We start from the raw sequence: 21,054 nt of genomic DNA, 5'->3' as shown, positions 1-21,054 counted from the left end.
CTCTGTTAGTTGTTAATGGATTTGCGTCATTTAAATACTAATCAATTTAGGAAAATCCAAATTAAAAATTGATTGCAATTTTAAATTGGTATTTCAACTGTACACTATTGGAAAATCCGTATATATTGCAAAACATTGGGAAAACATAGTAAGAAAACAGACCAAGTTTTCGCTTGCGTTTTGTTAATTGTTGATGGATTTTCATGATTCGAGTACCAATCGATCCAGTAAACTCGCAGTAAAAATTGTTATCAAACTTATCTGTGTATTTTATTAGCACACTATTTAAAAACCCGTAAATTTGGAAAAAATATTCAATTTTCGCAAATTGCACTAGATTTTCCCTAACACAGAGCTCATCTCGACACTCATAAGCGTCCTACACATTTTATTGATTGATATGAGAGGAATGTTTCTGACCGTATTCCTTCATTGTCATGCCTACTCTGTTAGCAGAACAATAGTAGAACAGAGGCGATATGGCGAATTGCTACACGCAGAAAAATTTAGCATATTTAAACCAAAAATATGTGTTATTGAATTCAATCAATTATTGTTTATCACTTTAACCAACAAAATTATTAACCTCACAATATTTTTTTATTAGAAAAACAATGTATTTTTGCTTTCAATAAAACACTTTTAATTTCAATAATTTTCTTTTATTTTCAATAAAAAAAATTATTAGAAAGCAAAACAATAAACTTTTTTATTGAAACAATAAATAAATTTTATTGAATTCAATAAATAAATTTATTGTCTCCCGACCAATAATTTTATTTATTGAATTTAATCCATATATTTATTGAACCTACAAATCTTTTTTCTGCGTGTAGTTTATACCGTTCGTATGAGTCATGCACAAAAGGCTCAAATCGTTTCATAGGATACTCGTCCCGTATCACAAGACATGCCCTTTTTAGAGTTAACTATGCCCTTGTTAATTCTGTACCTTTACCAGTTAATCATAATATAAGCAAATATTCTTCAAATTAATAATCTACAAACCCAAAGGTTTTTTGCAAAACCTTCAAGAAAATCAGCGAATGTGGCAACCCTGCCACTAAGCGAAAGCCACACCAAAAGAATGATGAAAATATTTGCATTTATCGTACAAAAGGATGGTCTTCCATCTGCGGACGGCGCCGGTGGTTGAGTGATAAGCGTGACCGTCACCCATCCCAGTTGGTCTGGGTCTCAATCCCTGCCGAGGTCGTTGAGATTTTTCTGAGGTGAAAAAAATCTGTGCTCACGTCTTGCTTCGGAAGGGAAGTAAAGCCGTGTGGTCCTCGGTCCATGAGTTGATGGGTCGATATCTAGTCCAGATAGTGGAGTCACCTTTCTGGTATCGGTCTTTGGCTTCATAGCGGAAATAGACTGACCCTTATACTTACTAACAAATATCCTCCTCCCGTGATACTCTAGAAAAAGCAAGTATCGGACTAACTTTCCTTCCCTTTCCTTCCACGATCTGTGTTCGGGCCTGGCCGGTGCCGGCATTGATCAATATTCAATAACCACTTTAGGATTACCAGGAGTTGCACATTGAAAGATGTTTCGCTACTCCTAAGCATAATTATCTAGTAATTCCCTGAGCAACTTCAGCTGGTCCAGATCGACAACGGAGTAGCAGCCAAGGGTGGTCGCACAAGCTCAAGCTTAAACTCAAAAGGATGGTCTTCCATCTGCGTTGCGTTGCGTTGTGATTATGATTTTGGCGGATTGCACACTGACTTCATAATGTTAGGAAATGGGAAGTAGGAATTCATACCAGTCCGACCCATATTAAAACCTTAACAGGATGATAGTCACACAGCAAAAAAATCATGTAACTTTCCGCCCTGCCAGATGCACATAAAAGGAGCGTCCCAATTCTATTCTATTCTATTCTATTCTAGCCCTTACACAGCCAGTATTGAAAAGCATCCTGGAAAACTCCGCAGTTATTCTTTAGTGTTTTTCTTGTCAACATTAATATTTGAAGCATACTATGTGTAATATGTCGCAAATATTAAAACGGCCAGGCCTACTGTGCAAAGTTGGGTTAAAAGGTGTTTCAAAACTCTACGATAATTAATTTATTCATTTAATGAATAATTTAACTAACGAATCGTTTTGAATCTTGAATGAGGAAGAAACGAGGACAACCGTACCAACCGTTTCAGTCTATAGGGAATTGGGCTATATCGTTGGGAGTGACTTGGATAAAAAGGTTAATGTCACTTCTTTGGTCCTTAGGGATGGGGCAGAGGTATTTACTCCTTGCCCTGGCTAATAAGCCTAGGTTAAAGCGCCTTTACTCGCTCGCACATAAAAGGAGCGTCCGAATTCACATAAATTTGCATATTATTACATGTAAAAATGTGAGATGTTCAGCTTTTTCTTGGTCATTCAGTCTGAGTTTTACATCAAACGAGTCACAATATTCAATTTTACATATCATAGCATGTAAAATACTATTATCGGACAGAAAAATACGTCGCTGCGTTGTTTACGTCAAATGTAATTTTCATTTTTTCTATGAGTGCATCATTGCCGGCCGCCCCCATCTCCATCGTTCACGGGGAAGGATAGAGGATAAGGTAGACGGGAAGTGTTGATGCTCCACCTACTAAACGTAAGGACGACGATTTATCAGACTCTTCCATAGGTGACGCGGATTTGGAGATTTGATTGGTATAAGGTCTAGGATTCGCTCCAAACAAGCGACGCAACCTGTAAAGCATAGTTTGTTAGGTAGTTTTTTTAGTTAGTGTTCAAGTACACGATCACTCCAAAAAGATAAGATCTTGTTTAGTTTTTGGTTCTTTTTAATGTTTCCTAAACAAAAGCAATTTGAACTCCACACAGGAGTATTGCCTAGAAAAGCTAATCTTATCTGCGTAATTTCGTCTCTACCATATAGTTATTGGGCTGAAAACTACCTAGTGATAACACGTTATATAGACAAAGAGTTATGATAGCGCAAGACATTTTAAATCAAGGAAAGTATTTCCTATTTTCCATATTGGATTGTTTGTAAAATACACGATAATAACGACCATTGAAGGGAAATACAAAGGATTGTTAACCTGATACACGTGCTTGTTAGCAATAACGGAACTTGAAATTTAATTCATAAAAACAGACGCGGCGAATTTAATACGTTTTGACCCATGATCATCGATACTAGTCAGATTAAAGTCTTATTGGGGCTGATTTCCGATGAACTATTGATTTTTATGGTAGACTAGATCTGTTTGCACCCCCTCATTCTGCTACTATCGGCAGAAGGCTGATGGCCAGTCGTAGACTGTCTAAGGAGAAAAAGTCACCTAAAGCGGCCCATACACGTTCAATATTTTGTCAATACAACTTTTTTCCATTACACGTACAATACTTTTGTCAATACTCTCTAATATTATCAAAAATATTCAATAAGTAAGGGCCGATTTAGACTCGCGTGGATACATAAGATAAGAGACTTGTGAGAATTATGCTTTCTCATCGTTTAACCCGTTCAAAAGGATGGTCTTCCATCGGCACCGAAAAGTTGATAAAAGAGATTGCCTTGTTTTAAAAAGTGCTCATTTGATATCAGCTGCGAAAGGGGAATGTTTATCTGTGTGTACGTAGCAGAAGCGAATCGCCGGCAAGGTTCGAATATGTTTACCCCCCCCCCCGGTGTTATTCGAACATTGCATACTAACGATTATCATATTACCATATTCATATTGCCATTAAGTAGTCTAACTCATCTTGCATTCAACCCTTCGAAAGTCGCGCAAATGGCCCACTGAAAGAACAGCCACTGGTGCGCTAAGACGATTTCACTAGATTTTCAGAGCAGCGTGCACTCAATGCACTAGCGTGACTTCCTGAAGGTTAAGATAAATGTTCGGAATAAGCATGATATTTTTTAAGTCCTATAAACCAATAGCAAAAGAATCGACATTGCTGGTCACGACTATCTTCACCGCTACTTAGGATACCTACTTAAAAGAAAGCCACCGACTCAGCGTCGCTTCCATAAGTATCACGGAGTTGAATTGAAGGACAGGCAGTGGTCTAAAGGTACCTACAGAGTGGCCGCGAAAAGCTGAGCTGGGGTTGAAACTGACATTAAGATTCGAGATGCGTGCTGTAAACCAAAAGGATGATGTCAGAGTGAAAGCAGAGCGGATCGGCGTCGACTGCCTGCTTTTACTCTGACAGGCTTCATTTGATATGCTGCAAGCAGGTTTCTCGCATCCCACTGTCAGTACCAGCCCCTGCTCAGCTTCTCACCGGCATTCTGCAAGCGGCCTAAGAATCCACAAGCAGGTAATGCGACTACATATGGTAAGTCTCCGAGAGTAATTTACTAAGAGAAACGAAAGCAGTGAAATTGAAAGACCGATAGTTAGTCTAGAGCGAATCAGTTATAAACTTAGAACGGAAAAACTAGGACTAGTCAGGCTCATATGGACATGATCGAAAGGAAATGTGAAGAACCCTTTGCCTTTTGCTAAGTAGGAGTTGGGCGTTGCATCCAAGTCTACCGCATGGTCATTGATAGAACATAACTCATCATAGTCGGCGATAACATATGATGATATCTAGTAGATGGGATGCATGAAAAAACGGGAGAAGGCAAAGAGATTCAGGAAATATGACTAGATTTATCGGCAGTGCATGGAATGTGATGATCCGGAAAACATTCGAATGAGTTCGAATCAGAAAGCATAGATCCTCGCGCATCTGATTGTGCAAATGAAAATTCATTCGAACAAGATTTAAAAGATAGGCCGGAAACTAGATGCGGCCTTGTTTATGGAGGAGAAGTATTGAATACATCAGTAGAATGTGAAACTACTATTCCATTGAAATATAGGCTTGTTCATTTTTTGTCCCAATTCTACCATCGCGTAGATGCTACTTAGTTTTTGTTCATTATCTTTCGAGTTGAAGGACTGTATCTTTCAAAAGGTCGTTCTACTTTACTAGAAGCTCCAAATGATAAATTTGTCCTGAAAAAAGTTGCTGTCAATTCTCAACCCTCTGACCTCGTTCAACAGTCATCATTCCACTCGGACAAGACCATGCGTATTCTGCATGCACATTGATGCCCTGTGGATTAGTTCCCTAGTTTGTCAAATAAACACTAAACAAACAAAGAAATAAGCTAACTCAGTCCAAAGAAATACCAGCTCGATTGACATCACCCGGTGGATAGTCGTTCTCTTACAATGCCATAAAATCAACGAATATTAAAAATTACATACGGCTTTCTGCAAAATAGTAAAATCAAAACTACTACTTATTTTCAATAAAAGCAGATCGAAAATAAAGGCAGAATCGGAATGACACTGACAGATAAATGGTGAACAAACTATAGAGATTCTTTGGAAGAAACCTGCGAAAAGTTTGCTTGACCGAAACATCATTTTTGAATCAAAATTCCAAAATAGGGAAACATTTTTCATGCGTATATTTTTGCATGATGAAATTGCAAAAAAAAAAAAACTAAAGTAATTAAAAAAAGAAATAGGATTGTACGTCAACTCAATTGTCAGAAAATCGCACTTGAAAATAACTTTAAAAACACTCTTCGTGTATAATATTATATTACAATAGTGATATAAATCCCTCTCGCAGGTTGATGGGATTGACGGTATTGTAAACATCATCAAGCCACAATAGATTCAATAGAGTCATTTAAATATAAGGACCATCTTTTTATTATAATGATTGCACCAAGTTCTACTACTAGAAGTTAATTAGTTCTCATGTTAATAATCCACCAGTCATTATGATTACTCAGGATTTGATTTATATAAGCCCGCTTCAAGATGTTGATTACAATACGCCTCGATAGTGGTGTATTGAGGAGGCCGGGAGGGCTGATATGAGCCTTTTTTCTGTTCTATACCTTTCCTCTATTTACCCGCTCATAACCAACATGCAACCAGTAACAAATAGATAATTGAGAAAGGATGTGCTATGTGTGGTGGTTGGCTATTCAAGGATTAGTAGAGTTTGAAGTACTAATGTATATCTTTCATGGGATGATCATACTGTGTCTGGTACCTGTCTAATCTATTACGTCTCTTATATATTGTCTTTTATCTCTTCTTTTTGAGTCCTATACTGCCATTCTACATCCGCTTTCAGTTGGGTCAACAAAGATCACACATTCTCAAACGCGGTCTCTAGCGGGAACCTACAAAAATGCCCTCGCGCACGCGATTGCGAATCGGTCACGTCCGCATGTCTATCCTTGATTGTAGAAGCCTAGGTCCATGCATTCAGCTGGACCAATTAAGACAATACGCTCATACCCATTAGACTACACGTCTCATGGCGACATGACCGGGATCCTATCAATATAAGGGATCCCAATCTCTGCCAGAGTTTTAACCGCACACCGAATATTTGATATCAGACTCACGGTTCGCGCGACCATTCAGGAACACACGCAAATATGTTACAAAATGATGTCAGCGTCCCGCGCTCGTGCCATCATGAGTCGGGATCGTCCGGAAGTCTCTCTCCTCGGTACCAACATTCTAGGTCCATATTAATTCATAAAAAAAATAAAATTGAAAAATTAATAAAAAATAACTCCCCTATCCACTAGACAAAACGTTCCATGGCGACATGACCGGGAACTCTAGTGATATTTGGTAACTCACTTCCTGTCAGAATGTGATCCCGTACACCGAAAACTAAATGAATAACGGTCCGCGAGTATGTGAATGGCCGCAGGGTTTCAAAATCGAATTTATACACGATAAGTCACATACATGCGAGTACACGCGACAAACACGTTGACATACGAAACCCTTCGCGATCATCCACGCACACCTATGCCCGCGATCACGCATACTTGATAACACTCCGGTAACTATGTGAACGTTTTAGTACATACGAAGTTACAAACGCTGTCTCAAACGCGAACCTGCAAACGCGCGAGATCATGAATCGGTCACGTCCGGAAATCTTTACTCTTCATTCTAGCAACTTAGGTCCATACATCCAGTTGAACTAATCAAAAAATAAAGCTGATATCCACTAGACCACACGTTCTATTGCGACATGTCTGCGAACTCTAGTGATGTGGAAGAACCCACTTTTTTCTAGAATCTGAACCGTACATGAAAAATAAGTATTAGATTCACGGTCCGCGCGCAATCATTCTAGAACACACGCGAATATGCGAATGTGTATGACCACGCGAAGTTACATACACGTTAGCACACGCGACATACAAACGCACCCGCGATCGAACACGTTATCGTACAAATGCTCGAGCCCTTCGCGATGACACACGCTATCGCGAGTCCCTACACCCGCACATACCTGAACCGTACAATGAATATCACATTCAGAATCACGGCCCGCTACAATTGGCCTAAAGCAGTGTGTTAGTGGGCGCCATTCGCCTGTCTCGTCTGCAAATTGTAGTATGGGATTCGGACGGGGAGTCCTTCTGAAAACCTAGCTGTACAGCACCAGTAGGACAACTCTCGAAAAAAAATATTACAATAGTGATATAAATATTGTAGCAGCTCAACTTTCGGACCCTCTATTATTGAAAAATATATTGGGATTCCGTGAAATCATAAGTTCTATAGGTAAAAAAGATTCACGTGCTCCTATGGGAATTTGGCACACTGTATTACCAACTCGAGCCAGCTGTGTGTATAGAACACACATCGTGGATTTGAAACGAGGAAAAAATAAACGAAGAAAGCTTATCTGGAGCAGACTTTGATATCACATCACACTCGATCCGAAATTCGCTGGAGAGTCCAACGAAGGCCAACCGTGCAGGCAAGGTGAATGATGTGTAATCGCTAGTTCCGTTTTGCATAGGTTTATTGATATTCACGGATAAATGGGGCTGCAAGCGAGTGTATCTTCTGAGTATCTTAAACGTTAAGGGGATATATACACCACAGTCATTTTTTTGAGATTTTTTGAAAGGATAACTATTTGAAACATACAGGATATATATATATATATATATATATATATATATATATATATATATATATATATATATATATATATATATATATATATATATATATATATATATATATATATATATATATATATATATATATATATATATATATATATATATATATATATATATATATATATATATATATATATATATATATATATATATATATATATATATATATATATATATATATATATATATATATATATATATATATATATATATATATATATATATATATATATATATATATATATATATATATATATATATATATATATATATATATATATATATATATATATATATATATATATATATATATATATATATATATATATATATATATATATATATATATATATATATATATATATATATATATATATATATATATATATATATATATATATATATATATATATATATATATATATATATATATATATATATATATATATGTCTATCTGTGTATGTGTGTGTCTGAGTATTTGTGATAGTTGGGTCAGGGAATGGATGTAGAACTGGCGTATATGATAGAATAGTGGCTAATACTTCCGGTGTTCAATTTGGATTGGATAAATTAAGGTACAATGAATTTACCGACGCACGTGAATTATCCATTCCCGGTCAGCATAGCATTCTAGTAGAATACAATTGTTGTTAATGGTAAATAAACTACATTTGCTCCATATAAACGAGTTAAGGGGAGCGTCTGGTGTAAAGTGCTCAAAACGAAAGGTATTTTGTTTTACGATTTTGAAGGCAAGGCAACAATAGACCTTTTGTGTACATTTATAGTGCACAAAAAAAATATTTTCAGTCACACAGAGCCACACATACGAGCGTTCCAAGAGTAGACGCCCAATCATTTCCAAGTCCAGGAGGGCCGCGGCGAACACGATAACTCTCGATAAAATTGTCTGATACGGGAAATTCAATTAGTTTTGTAGAGCTTAGACTTGTAGTTTGTCGATGAACCACAAAAAACAGAAAAACGTTCGAGTTTCGGAAATGGCTTCATGAAAACGCGCGTGGAATGCATGGCTATTTAAAACAAAAAAGTTCAGCGTGGCCACCGAGATTGCGGGAGACCTTTCTAGAGGTTCAATACTAACAATTAAACAGATAAAAAGAAATCGATTATTTTTGGCCTCTACAGCAAGCGCCCCCTTGAAGTAGTTTGATTGCATGCTACGTGTGTTCTAATCAATCTATTTGCATCTTTTTTCTTTATTCGGCATGTAATAATTTTTTTATTACTATTTTATTACTATATCTATATTATACTCTATCTATACTCATATAGACACAAACATACAAACGCTCGTGGTTTTCGCGATAACACAAACCGCAAATGCGACCATGTAATTGCCATAATATACACAGATTTACGAATGCGATTTCGCCAACATTAAAACACCCCTAACTACGTAAACGTTGTAGCATCTATAAGCGCGATCTCAAGCATTGTCCAACCACTCGCGTGATCATGACACGGTCACGTCCGGATGTCTAACCTCGATCCTAGCAACTTAGACGCAATGGCCTTCAGTTGGGCCAAACTAAAAAACGATTTTAATCCACCTAACAGTGTGATGATACATTTCTTATAACTCTTATCGCTTTCTTCGGGCATTATATCGATTGAGAACTTTTAGAACTTGATGCTTCGCGATGTTTTTGATAACACCCGAAAAAAAATATTCTATAGTACTACCAAGTGATTGTTTTTCGGTTTTTTGAAATAAAATTTACATAAAACTCTTTAAATATTACGAACTTAGATCACCTTTTCCTTTCAACTTTGTATATAACCACCTAACAAATAAATAACTGGTTCTTAGGAGCGTAATAAAAAATATATGGAAACAGTAACTACCTCCACCAATGGCGTTTATACAAAAATTACATGAAACAAAAATCCAATAAAATTATTAAATTAAATACAATAATATGCTGGAAGTTATATCGACAGTTTGATAAAGAAACGAAGCTTTAAAAATTTATAAAGTTGGCAAAAAATCGCGCTTCGACAAAGGTCGAATTTTACACCATTGTTTGGCTACTACGGGGCTGTTTTCGGTAAAATGATATCGGCCCAACAGTAAACAAATTGTGATGCCGAGACTTTTGATCTATTCAGTCAAGTTTCATCTAATAATCCAACATTTGTACAATAGTTCCCTAAATTTTCTCCACAAAATATTGAAAATTGTGTGAGTGACAGTGAATCTTTAGGAGACACATCGAAAAAAATGCGGTGTTTACCATAACTCAAAATCTATTGGACTAAATTTGGGAAAATATTTTGGCATTATTATATGGAAATTGAATAAATGTACTAACACTTACTTAGCTATTCTGGCTGAGTGATGTGACATTTTTAATTCTTATATCTATTAAAAAATGCTAAGTATCTGTTTGAAAATTGTAAACAGACTGGTCTCCTTAATTTCACCCACAAACTTCGAAAACGTTTCGCTGCGTTTGTTTCACCCTATGAGCAGTAAGAGCTTCCATCGTGTTTATACTCTGCTGCCATTCCGCGCACGTGACTCGGATCTCGTCTGTAAATTTATTGCATGAGTGTTTCGTGGAAGTTGAACTGCCTTTTGTATTGTAGCTTAAATGGTTACTTGGGTATCACTTGATTAGAATATCATCCGAGCGAGAAGTTGTCTGAATGAGAAACACCTGGGAGTCAAATAAACAAAGTCAATTGCATGTTTTTGACATGACTTATACTGGACAAAAAGAACAAGTACATTATACGATGAAGGTTTCACATCTCAATCGCAGCACAGTACAGATCCAAAAGGTTGAACTAATATCGACATGGTTTAATGTGTAGAATTCGCTCTAGTTCTATGACTGATATTTACGTGAACTAATTAGCAAACCTAACACAATTTGTTATGTCAACTGTCATGTTATCACAAAAGAATATTTGTAATTATCCAATAGAATATATCAGTACAAATAATATCCCTTTGCCCAGCACACAAATGGATATTTAAAATTATCACGCCTGACGATAAATTATGCTGATGTACTGAAACTCATTTCATTAAATAATTTGTTCATATGGGGACCACCGCATGAAGGCGGTTGCAAAAACTGCACTCATTGTGTGCATGTGCATGCAATCAACATGTGCCTTCCTAACACGTTTCCTTTGATACTAACAACCGTGAAGAAACGGATTATACCTACCAATGATGTGTCCACCATTCAGGGCAATTTATGAGCTGTTTTACCTTTTCCCTGCTCTTGACGGATGTGTGTAGTAAATGTTGTGCGAATTGTTTACATCAAACCTATGTTGCATTACTAATTAACACATTTGCAAAACGAAAGCGACTAGTTGGAGTAGTTTTTTTATTACATTTTCTATACCATCAATTTCACTTTCCATCTGTTCGCGTTAGAGAGAAGCCTTTGGGCTTATCCAAACAACTGATAACATGTCTTATTTTTCTCCAAATGATTTTTAATATACTTTTAAGTACCTTTTCGATTGTTATCAACAGTGTTTTATGGCATGTTTAAGCATCGTCTCCACAAACGTGGTGTGTACATAACGGGTGTATTAGACAAAAATTGGACACATGGCTTAGAATGGCAGTTATTTTTTGGATGTTGGAATGTTATCCATCATCAGTCATAAAAACAATTAAGGTACGCAAATTAAGGCGAAATTGGACCATATTAAGACGTGCCCCAAAACGCTTGATGTTTTATATGCAAAATATATGGATTTGTCATACATTTTTATATGAACATTCAACATGTTTTAAAAGGTGCTCGAAAAACTTTGAAACTGGGAGGAGTTTGAACATATTGAACATACGTACGGTTTTGCAATTTAAGGATATTGTTTTTCGAAAATGCTGATTTCTGTTTTTGTTTAATTTCATTCTTTTTTATTTTGTTTAAACCTTTCGTCGTGTGCTCGAATTCTACCAAGTTTCTAAAATTTTCAAGTATTTTGACAATTATGAATTTTCAATTAAAACTTACCAAATACAAGTATTATTTATTTTTAAACTTGCTAGTCAAAGACGTGAAAATTCAAGGGAAGTTTGTCACCATTCATTAAACACATATTAAGGCAATGCGCCTATTTTGAACCTTTGAGATAGGCCGTAGAACAATTGCGTTAACTACTTGGTCTTCAATTAATAGAATGCCTATAAGTTGGAATACATTTTTAAAAATGCTACATTTAGCAAAAAAATTGAGAGGGAGGTCATTTCCAAAAAGTTTCGGAGCAGGTTGATTAAATATTAGTATGATATTTTTAATTCTTATATATATTGTAAAATACCAAAAAATGAAAAATCGATTTTTTTATAGTGGTAAATAGAATTGTCCGTTTAAGGATCCATCAGAGCGGAAGTCTGATCTCCAGAATTCTTATTTATGAAGTAAATCAATAGATAAACATGTGTTCACCTTCCTGGTAGTGAAGTTTGGATTGGAATTCTGGCTCCGGAGTTACTACAGTTGAAGCCCATTTCGGCTAGTTTTTTTCCTTCCTACCGATGGTCAGATGTTCGTTGTAGTGAAACTAATACAATGTAAATAATACACATTGAACTAATTTCACTTAAAATTTCAACAAAATATGCCTAATGGAAAAAAATTACAGAAATTTGAAAGTGATGCAATTTGATTCCGTACAACCTTTATGACGGCCTTTATGGCCCCCGTGGAGCTTGCCAAGTTCCTAAGTTAATGCCATACCAATTTCTCACCGAATTTTTGGTCGCTTTTTTTCGTTTTATTGTATTTTTACAATTTATCGCGTTTATTCGAAATTTTATTCTTGCAGGACTCGAAACTGTGCCTACTTTGTATGAGTTCTATAAACTAGTAAATGATCCAACCGTAATATGTGTAAGAAATGTTTCATTTCACTGCTAGGTGGTTTAAGTCGGTTCTTATTTTTTTAATCACACATGACGTAAAACTATAACCTTTTAATTCTCAACTGCATAGTTGTCTCGGTAGTCTGTTTCTGTCAATGCTAATGTCTCATAGCCGTGAAAAACAACAGGGAGTATTAACGACTTGTGTTGAGCAACGTTTGTACTACTGTGGGCTTGATTGAAATAATGATTTGAAGAAAATACGAGCAGATTGAAGCGATCAATCCACTAACTCCATTTATTCATTCTTTTCCTGCTTTTTTATATTTATATTATAATATTAGCTTGCTATTGCAAATTATATCTATAAACTCGTGTTTGTGTGTCGCAATGGCATGTTATGCCGCTGCGAATAGAATAATTCTATGCGTAAAACATCAATATCGATGATGGCTGCTTTTCATAACTACTATATGATTAGCATACAATATAATTAATCTATGTATTTTAATGATAACTCAGCTAACAAATTCGTCAGGGTTGGTGTAGTGCGATTTGGGGCGAGACTTACATAGGTTGTTTTCAAAAAATGATGGTTCTTTATTTTTCTTTCTTTTTGCAGTACTACACACATCGGCCAGTTTAGCGTTGAATGAGAGTTGGGACCCAGACGTACGGTAAGTTGTAATTTATATTTTTAAGAATAAACATTAAGTTGAATTAGGAACTGAAATTGTTTAGTTTATATGCATCGGTTTTTTATGATACACGATGAAGAACATCGATTTCTCACCTGTGAACTGACTTTGGAAGAAAATGACGTAAAACATTTATCATCAGGAATGACAATATATTGGCTCGAATGACACACGATGAAAAACATCGATCTCTCGCCTGTGAATTAACTTTGGAAGAAAATAACGTAAAATATTCATCATCAGGAATGACAATATATTGGCTCGAATGACACATTCTCCATGTTATTCGAAGTTTTATGTCTTGCCATGTGTGTTTGTTACTTTCCTGGTTGGAAGGGCAAGGAAAATGAAAGTAAAATGAGGAAAATGCAAAATAAGCACGTAATACAGGCACAATACAAAACAGTAATCCGTCTGGTTTCTCCTTTATCGAAGAAATAATGTACCCTACTGATAAACTGGACTAGGAACAATACCATAACTCCCTGAACATAGGTTCCAATGTATAGAATAGAAGTGTATAGAAAACCAAAAATCAAGATACGCGATTGTACGATTTTTGATTGGAGACACCTCTAAATCATGTCCAAATTAAGCCATTTTTGGCGAAAGTTATTAAATTCACACCTAGAACAAGAATTTGAGCTGACCTATGTATATTTCAAAACTTTTTCAAAATGTGGAGAGGTCTAGCATGTAGTTTGCATATCAGGTTCTACTAATAGCAATGAAACTGGCCCAATTAGTCATGACACAGGTTTATATCATCCTTTAGAGAAAAAAAAACGTTTAAACCATGACGTATGCATGGTAAGCTTTAAACATTAGTTGTATTGAACGCTATAAAAATTCAACTATACTTGTTACTTACCCGGCATTTGCCATTATATTTCAGTCTCTTTTTGACTTCTGCGCGTACTCCATATTAAAAAAATCGAATTTCTTTGAGCAATTGACCGTAAATAATACCATCAACATGCCCCGCGTTCTTCATCGCTAACTTACCCCAACTGAAAATTTAATATTAAATATTTAAAAAAATATTTTTGTTTGCGGATAGGTGTAATGTCCATGCAAAAGCTCTTTTCACACACTATCGAAACGTGTAATTATTCGTAGAATGGGTTAAAAATCATCCCAAATAACAAAAAAATGTTTAAAATTGATAAAACTACTTACTTTGCTCGACAACACAATATCACCTATAATTACTACGAAAGAAAATGCTATACAACATAAACGCATTGGAAAATGTATTTCAGATTACTTGAAATACACACCTAGAAACAGCGCCATATGGCTAATAGGAACGGAAAAAAGGGAACTCCACCAACTTACCCCAATGGCCGACTAGCCCCGGGCTCCCCTACTTCTCTTTTCAAGTCCCTTTCCATTACACGACTAACTTGATCGTGTATTATAGCAGAGTAAAATAGTTCAAAAAACGCTTACCCAAAATTTACTCTAATATTTCGATACTACTGGATTTCTTTTTTACACTAATCAATCAGGTTACCAATGAACGTATCTTCTATGCAAAAGCATGCTCGGAAAATATTTCAATGATGTTTGTGTTGAAAGAGCAGTAGAATTATGAAAATAATTCAAAGTAAATGATTCTAAGGGCTGATAAAAACGAATTATTACTGACTGCCTCTAAAAACAGGAAGGGTTAACATAACCCTTCTAAAGCTTCAGTTATGCCATATTTATAATATCTGATAACATATAAAGAGCGAACACGAAATTATTGCGACACCGAAAATGTCATGCCAATTTCCTTATAATGTTTAAAATCAAACCAAAATTTTAGGGTAGTTTTATACATATATTTACTTCAAAAATCAAAAGAAAAGTTAATCGATGGAGCCTTGAGTGTAAAATTGAACGCATTTTCGCTTGATGCCCTCCATCAAAGTCTTTACAGTGTCATCCGGTACCAGTTTCTCAGTTTTTTTTTCCATTTTATAACCATATGTGCTTCTCGTCTTTGATTGTCTTCTTGCTCTTCCGAAGTTCCCGCTTCATCATTGCCCAGTACTGCTCCACCGGACGCAGCTTCGGACAGTTTGGCGGATTCATGTCCTTTGGAACAAAATGAACAGAATTGGCCTCATACCACTCCAAGACACTTTTGGAATAGTGGCAAGAAGCCAAGTCTGGCCAAAATAGCGGAGCTTCGTCGTGCTGCTGCAAGAACGGCAAAAGGCGCTTCTCGAGGCACTCAGATTTGTAGATCTCGCCATTTACTGTTCCCTTTGTCACGAAAGGCTCACTCCTCAATCCGCAAGAGCAGATGGCCTGCCAAATGAGATATTTGGAGGCGAACTTCGACATTTTCATCTTAAATTTGTCGTCCACATAGAACTTGCTCTTGCCGGTGAAAAACTCCAACCCCGGAATTTGCTTAAAATCGGCTTTTAACAAACAAACAAACAAACAAAACCTTATATACGTTTCGGCGTCCATCACACAGCAGCCATATTTTGTCAGCATCTTCTCGGAGAGCTTCCGTGCCCGAGTTTTAGCCGTCGATTGTTGCCGCTCATCGCGGTTTGGGATGTTCTGTACCTTGTATGTATGTAGTCCAGCTCTCTTCTTTGCATTCTGGACGTAGTTCTGCGACATGCCGATCTTTTTAGCCAAATCACGGCTTGAGACGTTGGGATTTGCTTTAATCATCCGCTTCACCTTTCCCTCCGTCTTTTTGTTTTCCGGTCCCGGTTTTCTTTCTCCTTTGCCGTGGTCCTTTGCCGATGCGACAGGTCAGGAAATTCCAGGTGTTTGGAAAGAATTTGTTCTCTCGACTCGCGTTGGTTCACCTCCATTTTCGTTGAATCGAAAAACACGACTTCGAGTTTGACAGCATGTAAACAATACACATCAATGAGAAAGTGTGCAAAATTTGGTTGATTTTTACTCAATGGTAAAAAAGTTGCCCTGTTGAATGTGTCGCAATAATTTCGTGTTCGCCCTTTAAATTGAGTTTAACATTATTACATAATTACATTCAATCAAGAATGTTATACAGAGTATAATATCATTTCTGTTATAACGTCACAATTCCACAATTGTCTCAACAAATACGAAGTACCTCAGAATAAGATGGTAAATTCCGAATATGAAAAAGTTTTGTTAGACAGAGAAAAACGCTTTTTATTTTACACCAATAATGCCCACACTGGTTAAGTTGCGGTTGAAATATTGTTCAATAAAGCCAATTTTCAAGGTTTGAAATCTTTTACTGAAAATGCTATAGCTTGGCTCCCTGCCCGATTTTTTACATTTTTTTTTAACTTTTTCAAATACATATCTGTTGTTCCGGGGAAAAATACTGATATCCAGGCTTTGGTTTTCACTGTTAGATGTTACGAATTGATATAGATTTCATCTTATACTAGAAAATAAATGGGGGCCTCTCGTACCAACCATGCTATTAGGTACTATGATAGGTAATACTACTTATTGATAGGGTAATTTGGGGAGAGATGCAGCACATTTCTAAAAATCGATCCTGCATTAAAGTAATCCATTCAATATTCGATGAAATCATTTTTATCAACTGCGACAAGTTTCTAAAATACTGTGAAATGGTTTTTGTCATGAAAAAAAATCAAATTTTCACGAACTTTTTTTTAAAAACAAGGTCATTGCGGGAGAGATGCCGCATGTGCGGGTGAGACGCCGCAGTGTGGTCCCAAGCTGGAAAATGGTGAACACAAGTATTTTTTAGCTTTCGTTGTGTGATTAGGTGTCTTCAGCTGAGTTTCATGAAGTTTGATTATACCTATAAATCGGCTAGCACATTCACTTTTCTTAAGGGTGTACTACATTTCTAGAAACATTTTTTATTCAACATTTTAAAAATATTTTACTTCCTTAACCTTAATTCAAGGTACTATTTATCTATATGTTTGTACGAGCGATATATATCCATGTGTTAGTAGGAGTTTTTTAAACGAAGTTGGCTGTTTCTCCCAATAATGAATTTATATAACTTAGGTGTGTTCTTGAAAGATTCATTTTGAAAAAATACCATTAATTACTTGAAATTTTCGTTCTTATCCCAATATTGACATCGCTACAAATCAATGCGTTCACGAAAATTAGTATGTGAAACTTTAAAGAATAAACCGAAGTAACTAACACTGCGATACATATAGCGCGTTTAAATATATAGATAAATAGACTCATAATCCTATATGTCAGTATGTTAGGTCCGTTAGTTTGTGGATATAGCTTATTGAGAACCTATACCTAACGCAAATGTTCATTTAATGACATCCCGATTTTTAGCTATGGATGCTGCATCTCACCCGCAATTTTGATGCAGCATCTATCCCAATTGTAGGGGAGAGATGTCGCACGACAACATTTGCGTCCGAAATCATGGATGACTGTACTCATATTCAGAATGCCTTTTAAAAGGTTCCAGCTATTCAACCGAAACATGATTTACAAAAAAAATCAAGCAATGTAAAAAACGAAATTTTAATGCGATGCTGAAAAATTTTCGACGCCCCGTGATGTAACTGGACGCACATAATCATTAATAAAATTTTCGTGAGGTAATAATAAGAATTATTTTATATCTCCAGTGTTGTAATTCTTCGAAAGACAATCTCACAATATCATGTTACCGTATAAAAGTGCCCCCGTATACGAGATATAGAGAGTGCGGCATCTCTCCCGAAATTACCCTAATTGAGAGCTCCGAAGCTGAAAGTGATTGATACTTCTTTAATTAATCTAGTTTCGTGTTGAATCTTCGTAGTGGGATGGGATATAGTTATTTAATTCTATATCCTGTTATGTATACCTTGGTCTAAGCACCAATACTCGCTTTTTGCTGATGTAATGTGGTTTAGTAAAAAAAAAATATTCTGCAAAATAAATAAGTTTTGGCTGAATACTGACGATTATATTTTGTTGAAAAACTGAAGGATGTGCATTTTAACTAAATGCTATTCATTAAACGTAGCGTACACGGTGCTACAGCCATTTTGAACTTTTCAAGTGAACAAGTATAGGTTGTAGGTCCCATCAAATCCATCACAAAACAATGGATGCGTGATGTTAAGCAAAAATACTTTAGTTATAAGTACGTTATGCGTTAGTTAGACATCTATTATGCCTAACTAACGCATAACGATTGGCATAATGTACGTTGGGCATAATGGATGATAGGCATAATTTACAAAAAATATAAAAATAATCGCAAGACTTTTTAAGTGTAGAGATTTATTTATTTGTATATTTATTTGATTTCAATCTTATGATCGTTTTTTCGGTTTAGTAAAAAAAACTAGGCTTTACTGTATACAATTGCATTTCTTCGTATAACTATAACGAGAGACTGCAAAATGAAAAACACCATACGAGATATTTATTCCTTACAAGTTTAAATGTATTTATCTATTTTTTTCCATGAATGAATTTAATTGTTTCAGTAACTAGTTACAGTACACGAGAAAACTCACTCGCATCAGACAGTTCCCGTAATTCTATCTTTGATGGCCTCAAGAATATAATCATTGAACTGAATAATATGGGAGATAATCAATATTGAAGCAGTAAATGCATCATTCTTTCTTTCATGAGCTGTTCCTCAAGGCATATATTTTCTTCTTGATTAATTGCACCATGCATGTAAGTAAGGACTAATCTAAGTTAATGTGCGTTATTCATACATCATGAGAAACTAAATTGATTTTAAACAAGAATGTTGAGCCTATTCTAGTCATGTGCAATTTATCGGTTGTACGTCAATAAATTAACGTAAGCTGAGTTTCCACATGCCATGCATTCGGCCTACTTCTTTTATTTAAGTAAGAATTTCTCCGAGTATATACAGCTGAACAAAATGTTGATCGAAGTTGATTAGCTTCAGAGTAATTCTACAACTCAAAAAAAAAGTTCAAACATTCATGTGTTTTTGGCGTAATGCGATGACGCTTTATCCGGCCAAAATACGTATACGTGTAGAAATGGGATCAAAATTTTCTTCAAATATTCGTTCATGTACACATCATGAGTGACAAGTCTTGAACCATGGTTTAGGAATACCCCTCTCTAAAATGGCAATGTACAACATCGCTTTCTGTTCAATTTTTCGTTTAAATTTATATTTTATGTTTGTAGATGCAGTAGAATTATCGTTGAAATATTCCAGGGTTCTTGTCTTCTATCGACTCTTTGTTCCAACGCTTTTCAATGAAGACTGGTGAGAACAGTTGAACTTTTTTGCGGCATCCCGTTGGCTCAGCAAATCCGTGTTGTTGAAGGCACAAGAAAGAGAGCGAAGTCCTTTAGCGTTCATTATTTTGGTTGGTCTTCCAGCTGCTTACGAGTGTTGTTGGGGATCTTAGGATAAGGTAAACAGTCGATGACTCAACATCTTCGCTTTTCAAATGTTATACTGTATACTTTTTACCGATATGTTTGTGCAGTATTGACTGTAGAATGCGCTCGCAAAAAGCTTCTTGTTTCGATGGCATTTTGAGCAAAGCTGAGCAAGCTCAAACAAAACAAAAAATACTAGCAGAGAAAGAGTAGAGAGAGGGGTAACATATGAACACTTTCATTTCTCTCTAGGCTCGTTTGTTGCCTTGAAAAAAAAAAATTTAGTTACATTTTTGGTACGATATGAAGATTGTCATGTTTAAGACTTTTTCATGAAAGATATCCAAATGGTTCAACATTTTTCCACAGACATGTCCTTGTTCTAATAATAATTCTAAAGAACATTTAATTCTGCATTCAACGACATCAAAATCGGTCGAAAAGTGACATAGTTACGCAATTTTTCGCAAATTAGGGATTCTCCTGCATGGACTCTCAGAACTGTTAAAAACAGTTGGTATTCGTAAAACTTGCATTAAGCTTCGGAACCACAGAACGTTTTCTTAGAATGTTGTAAAAGAACTCATTTATAAACAAAATAACGATTTTTTGAGTCTTAATCCTTCAAGGAGCTTGCCAATTTTCTTCGGATTTTTTTTAATAAATTGTCTTACGGCTTTATTACGTTACTGCGGTAAACAACATTGCACATTTAAGGATTAAAGAACTTCTTTGCAGCCATCATCATATGATCAGAAAATTTAATCAATGAACGTAATGTTACCAAAATACTTTTAAATTCAAAAACAATGGGATTTGACAGCGTTAGAGAAGATTCAATAAAATGTTTTTAAAAGCCACATTTGTCTCGGTGGTTGTTTTAGTTTTGGAAATAACAGTTGCCAACTATGTTTGTTGTTTCGAAAATTGCATTCTGTTATAATGTTTTTTATTTTATTCTGATCGGGAACAGTACTGAATTTTGAAAAGGTCAGTATTAATTTCAGTAAAACCCTATTCATATTCCAGGGACGACATGGAGATGATGCTGAACAAGATTGTGCCGGAAGGACTCCCGTATCGACATTCCTGTGAAGGTCCGGACGATATGGTAAGTATCACGATCGTATAGTAACATGGAACATAC

At 35.7% G+C, this 21,054-nt stretch overlaps 1 protein-coding gene across 1 annotated transcript in view; it reads left to right on the top strand.

The window, feature by feature from the left end:
* The window catches only part of LOC131681950 (UPF0047 protein YjbQ), an 84,724-nt gene that overhangs the window by 46,260 nt on the left and 17,410 nt on the right, over positions 1 to 21,054 (top strand). Inside the window, exons 2-3 of the mRNA XM_058963060.1 lie at positions 13,490 to 13,544; positions 20,937 to 21,018. Of these exons, the coding sequence (XP_058819043.1) occupies positions 13,490 to 13,544; positions 20,937 to 21,018 (137 nt within the window). The remainder of the gene's footprint in view (positions 1 to 13,489; positions 13,545 to 20,936; positions 21,019 to 21,054) is intronic.

Source organism: Topomyia yanbarensis, chromosome 2 (assembly GCF_030247195.1).
Source record: "Topomyia yanbarensis strain Yona2022 chromosome 2, ASM3024719v1, whole genome shotgun sequence".
NCBI classification, from domain to species: Eukaryota; Metazoa; Arthropoda; class Insecta; order Diptera; family Culicidae; genus Topomyia; species Topomyia yanbarensis.
This window is presented reverse-complemented; position numbering and strand designations above follow the sequence as displayed.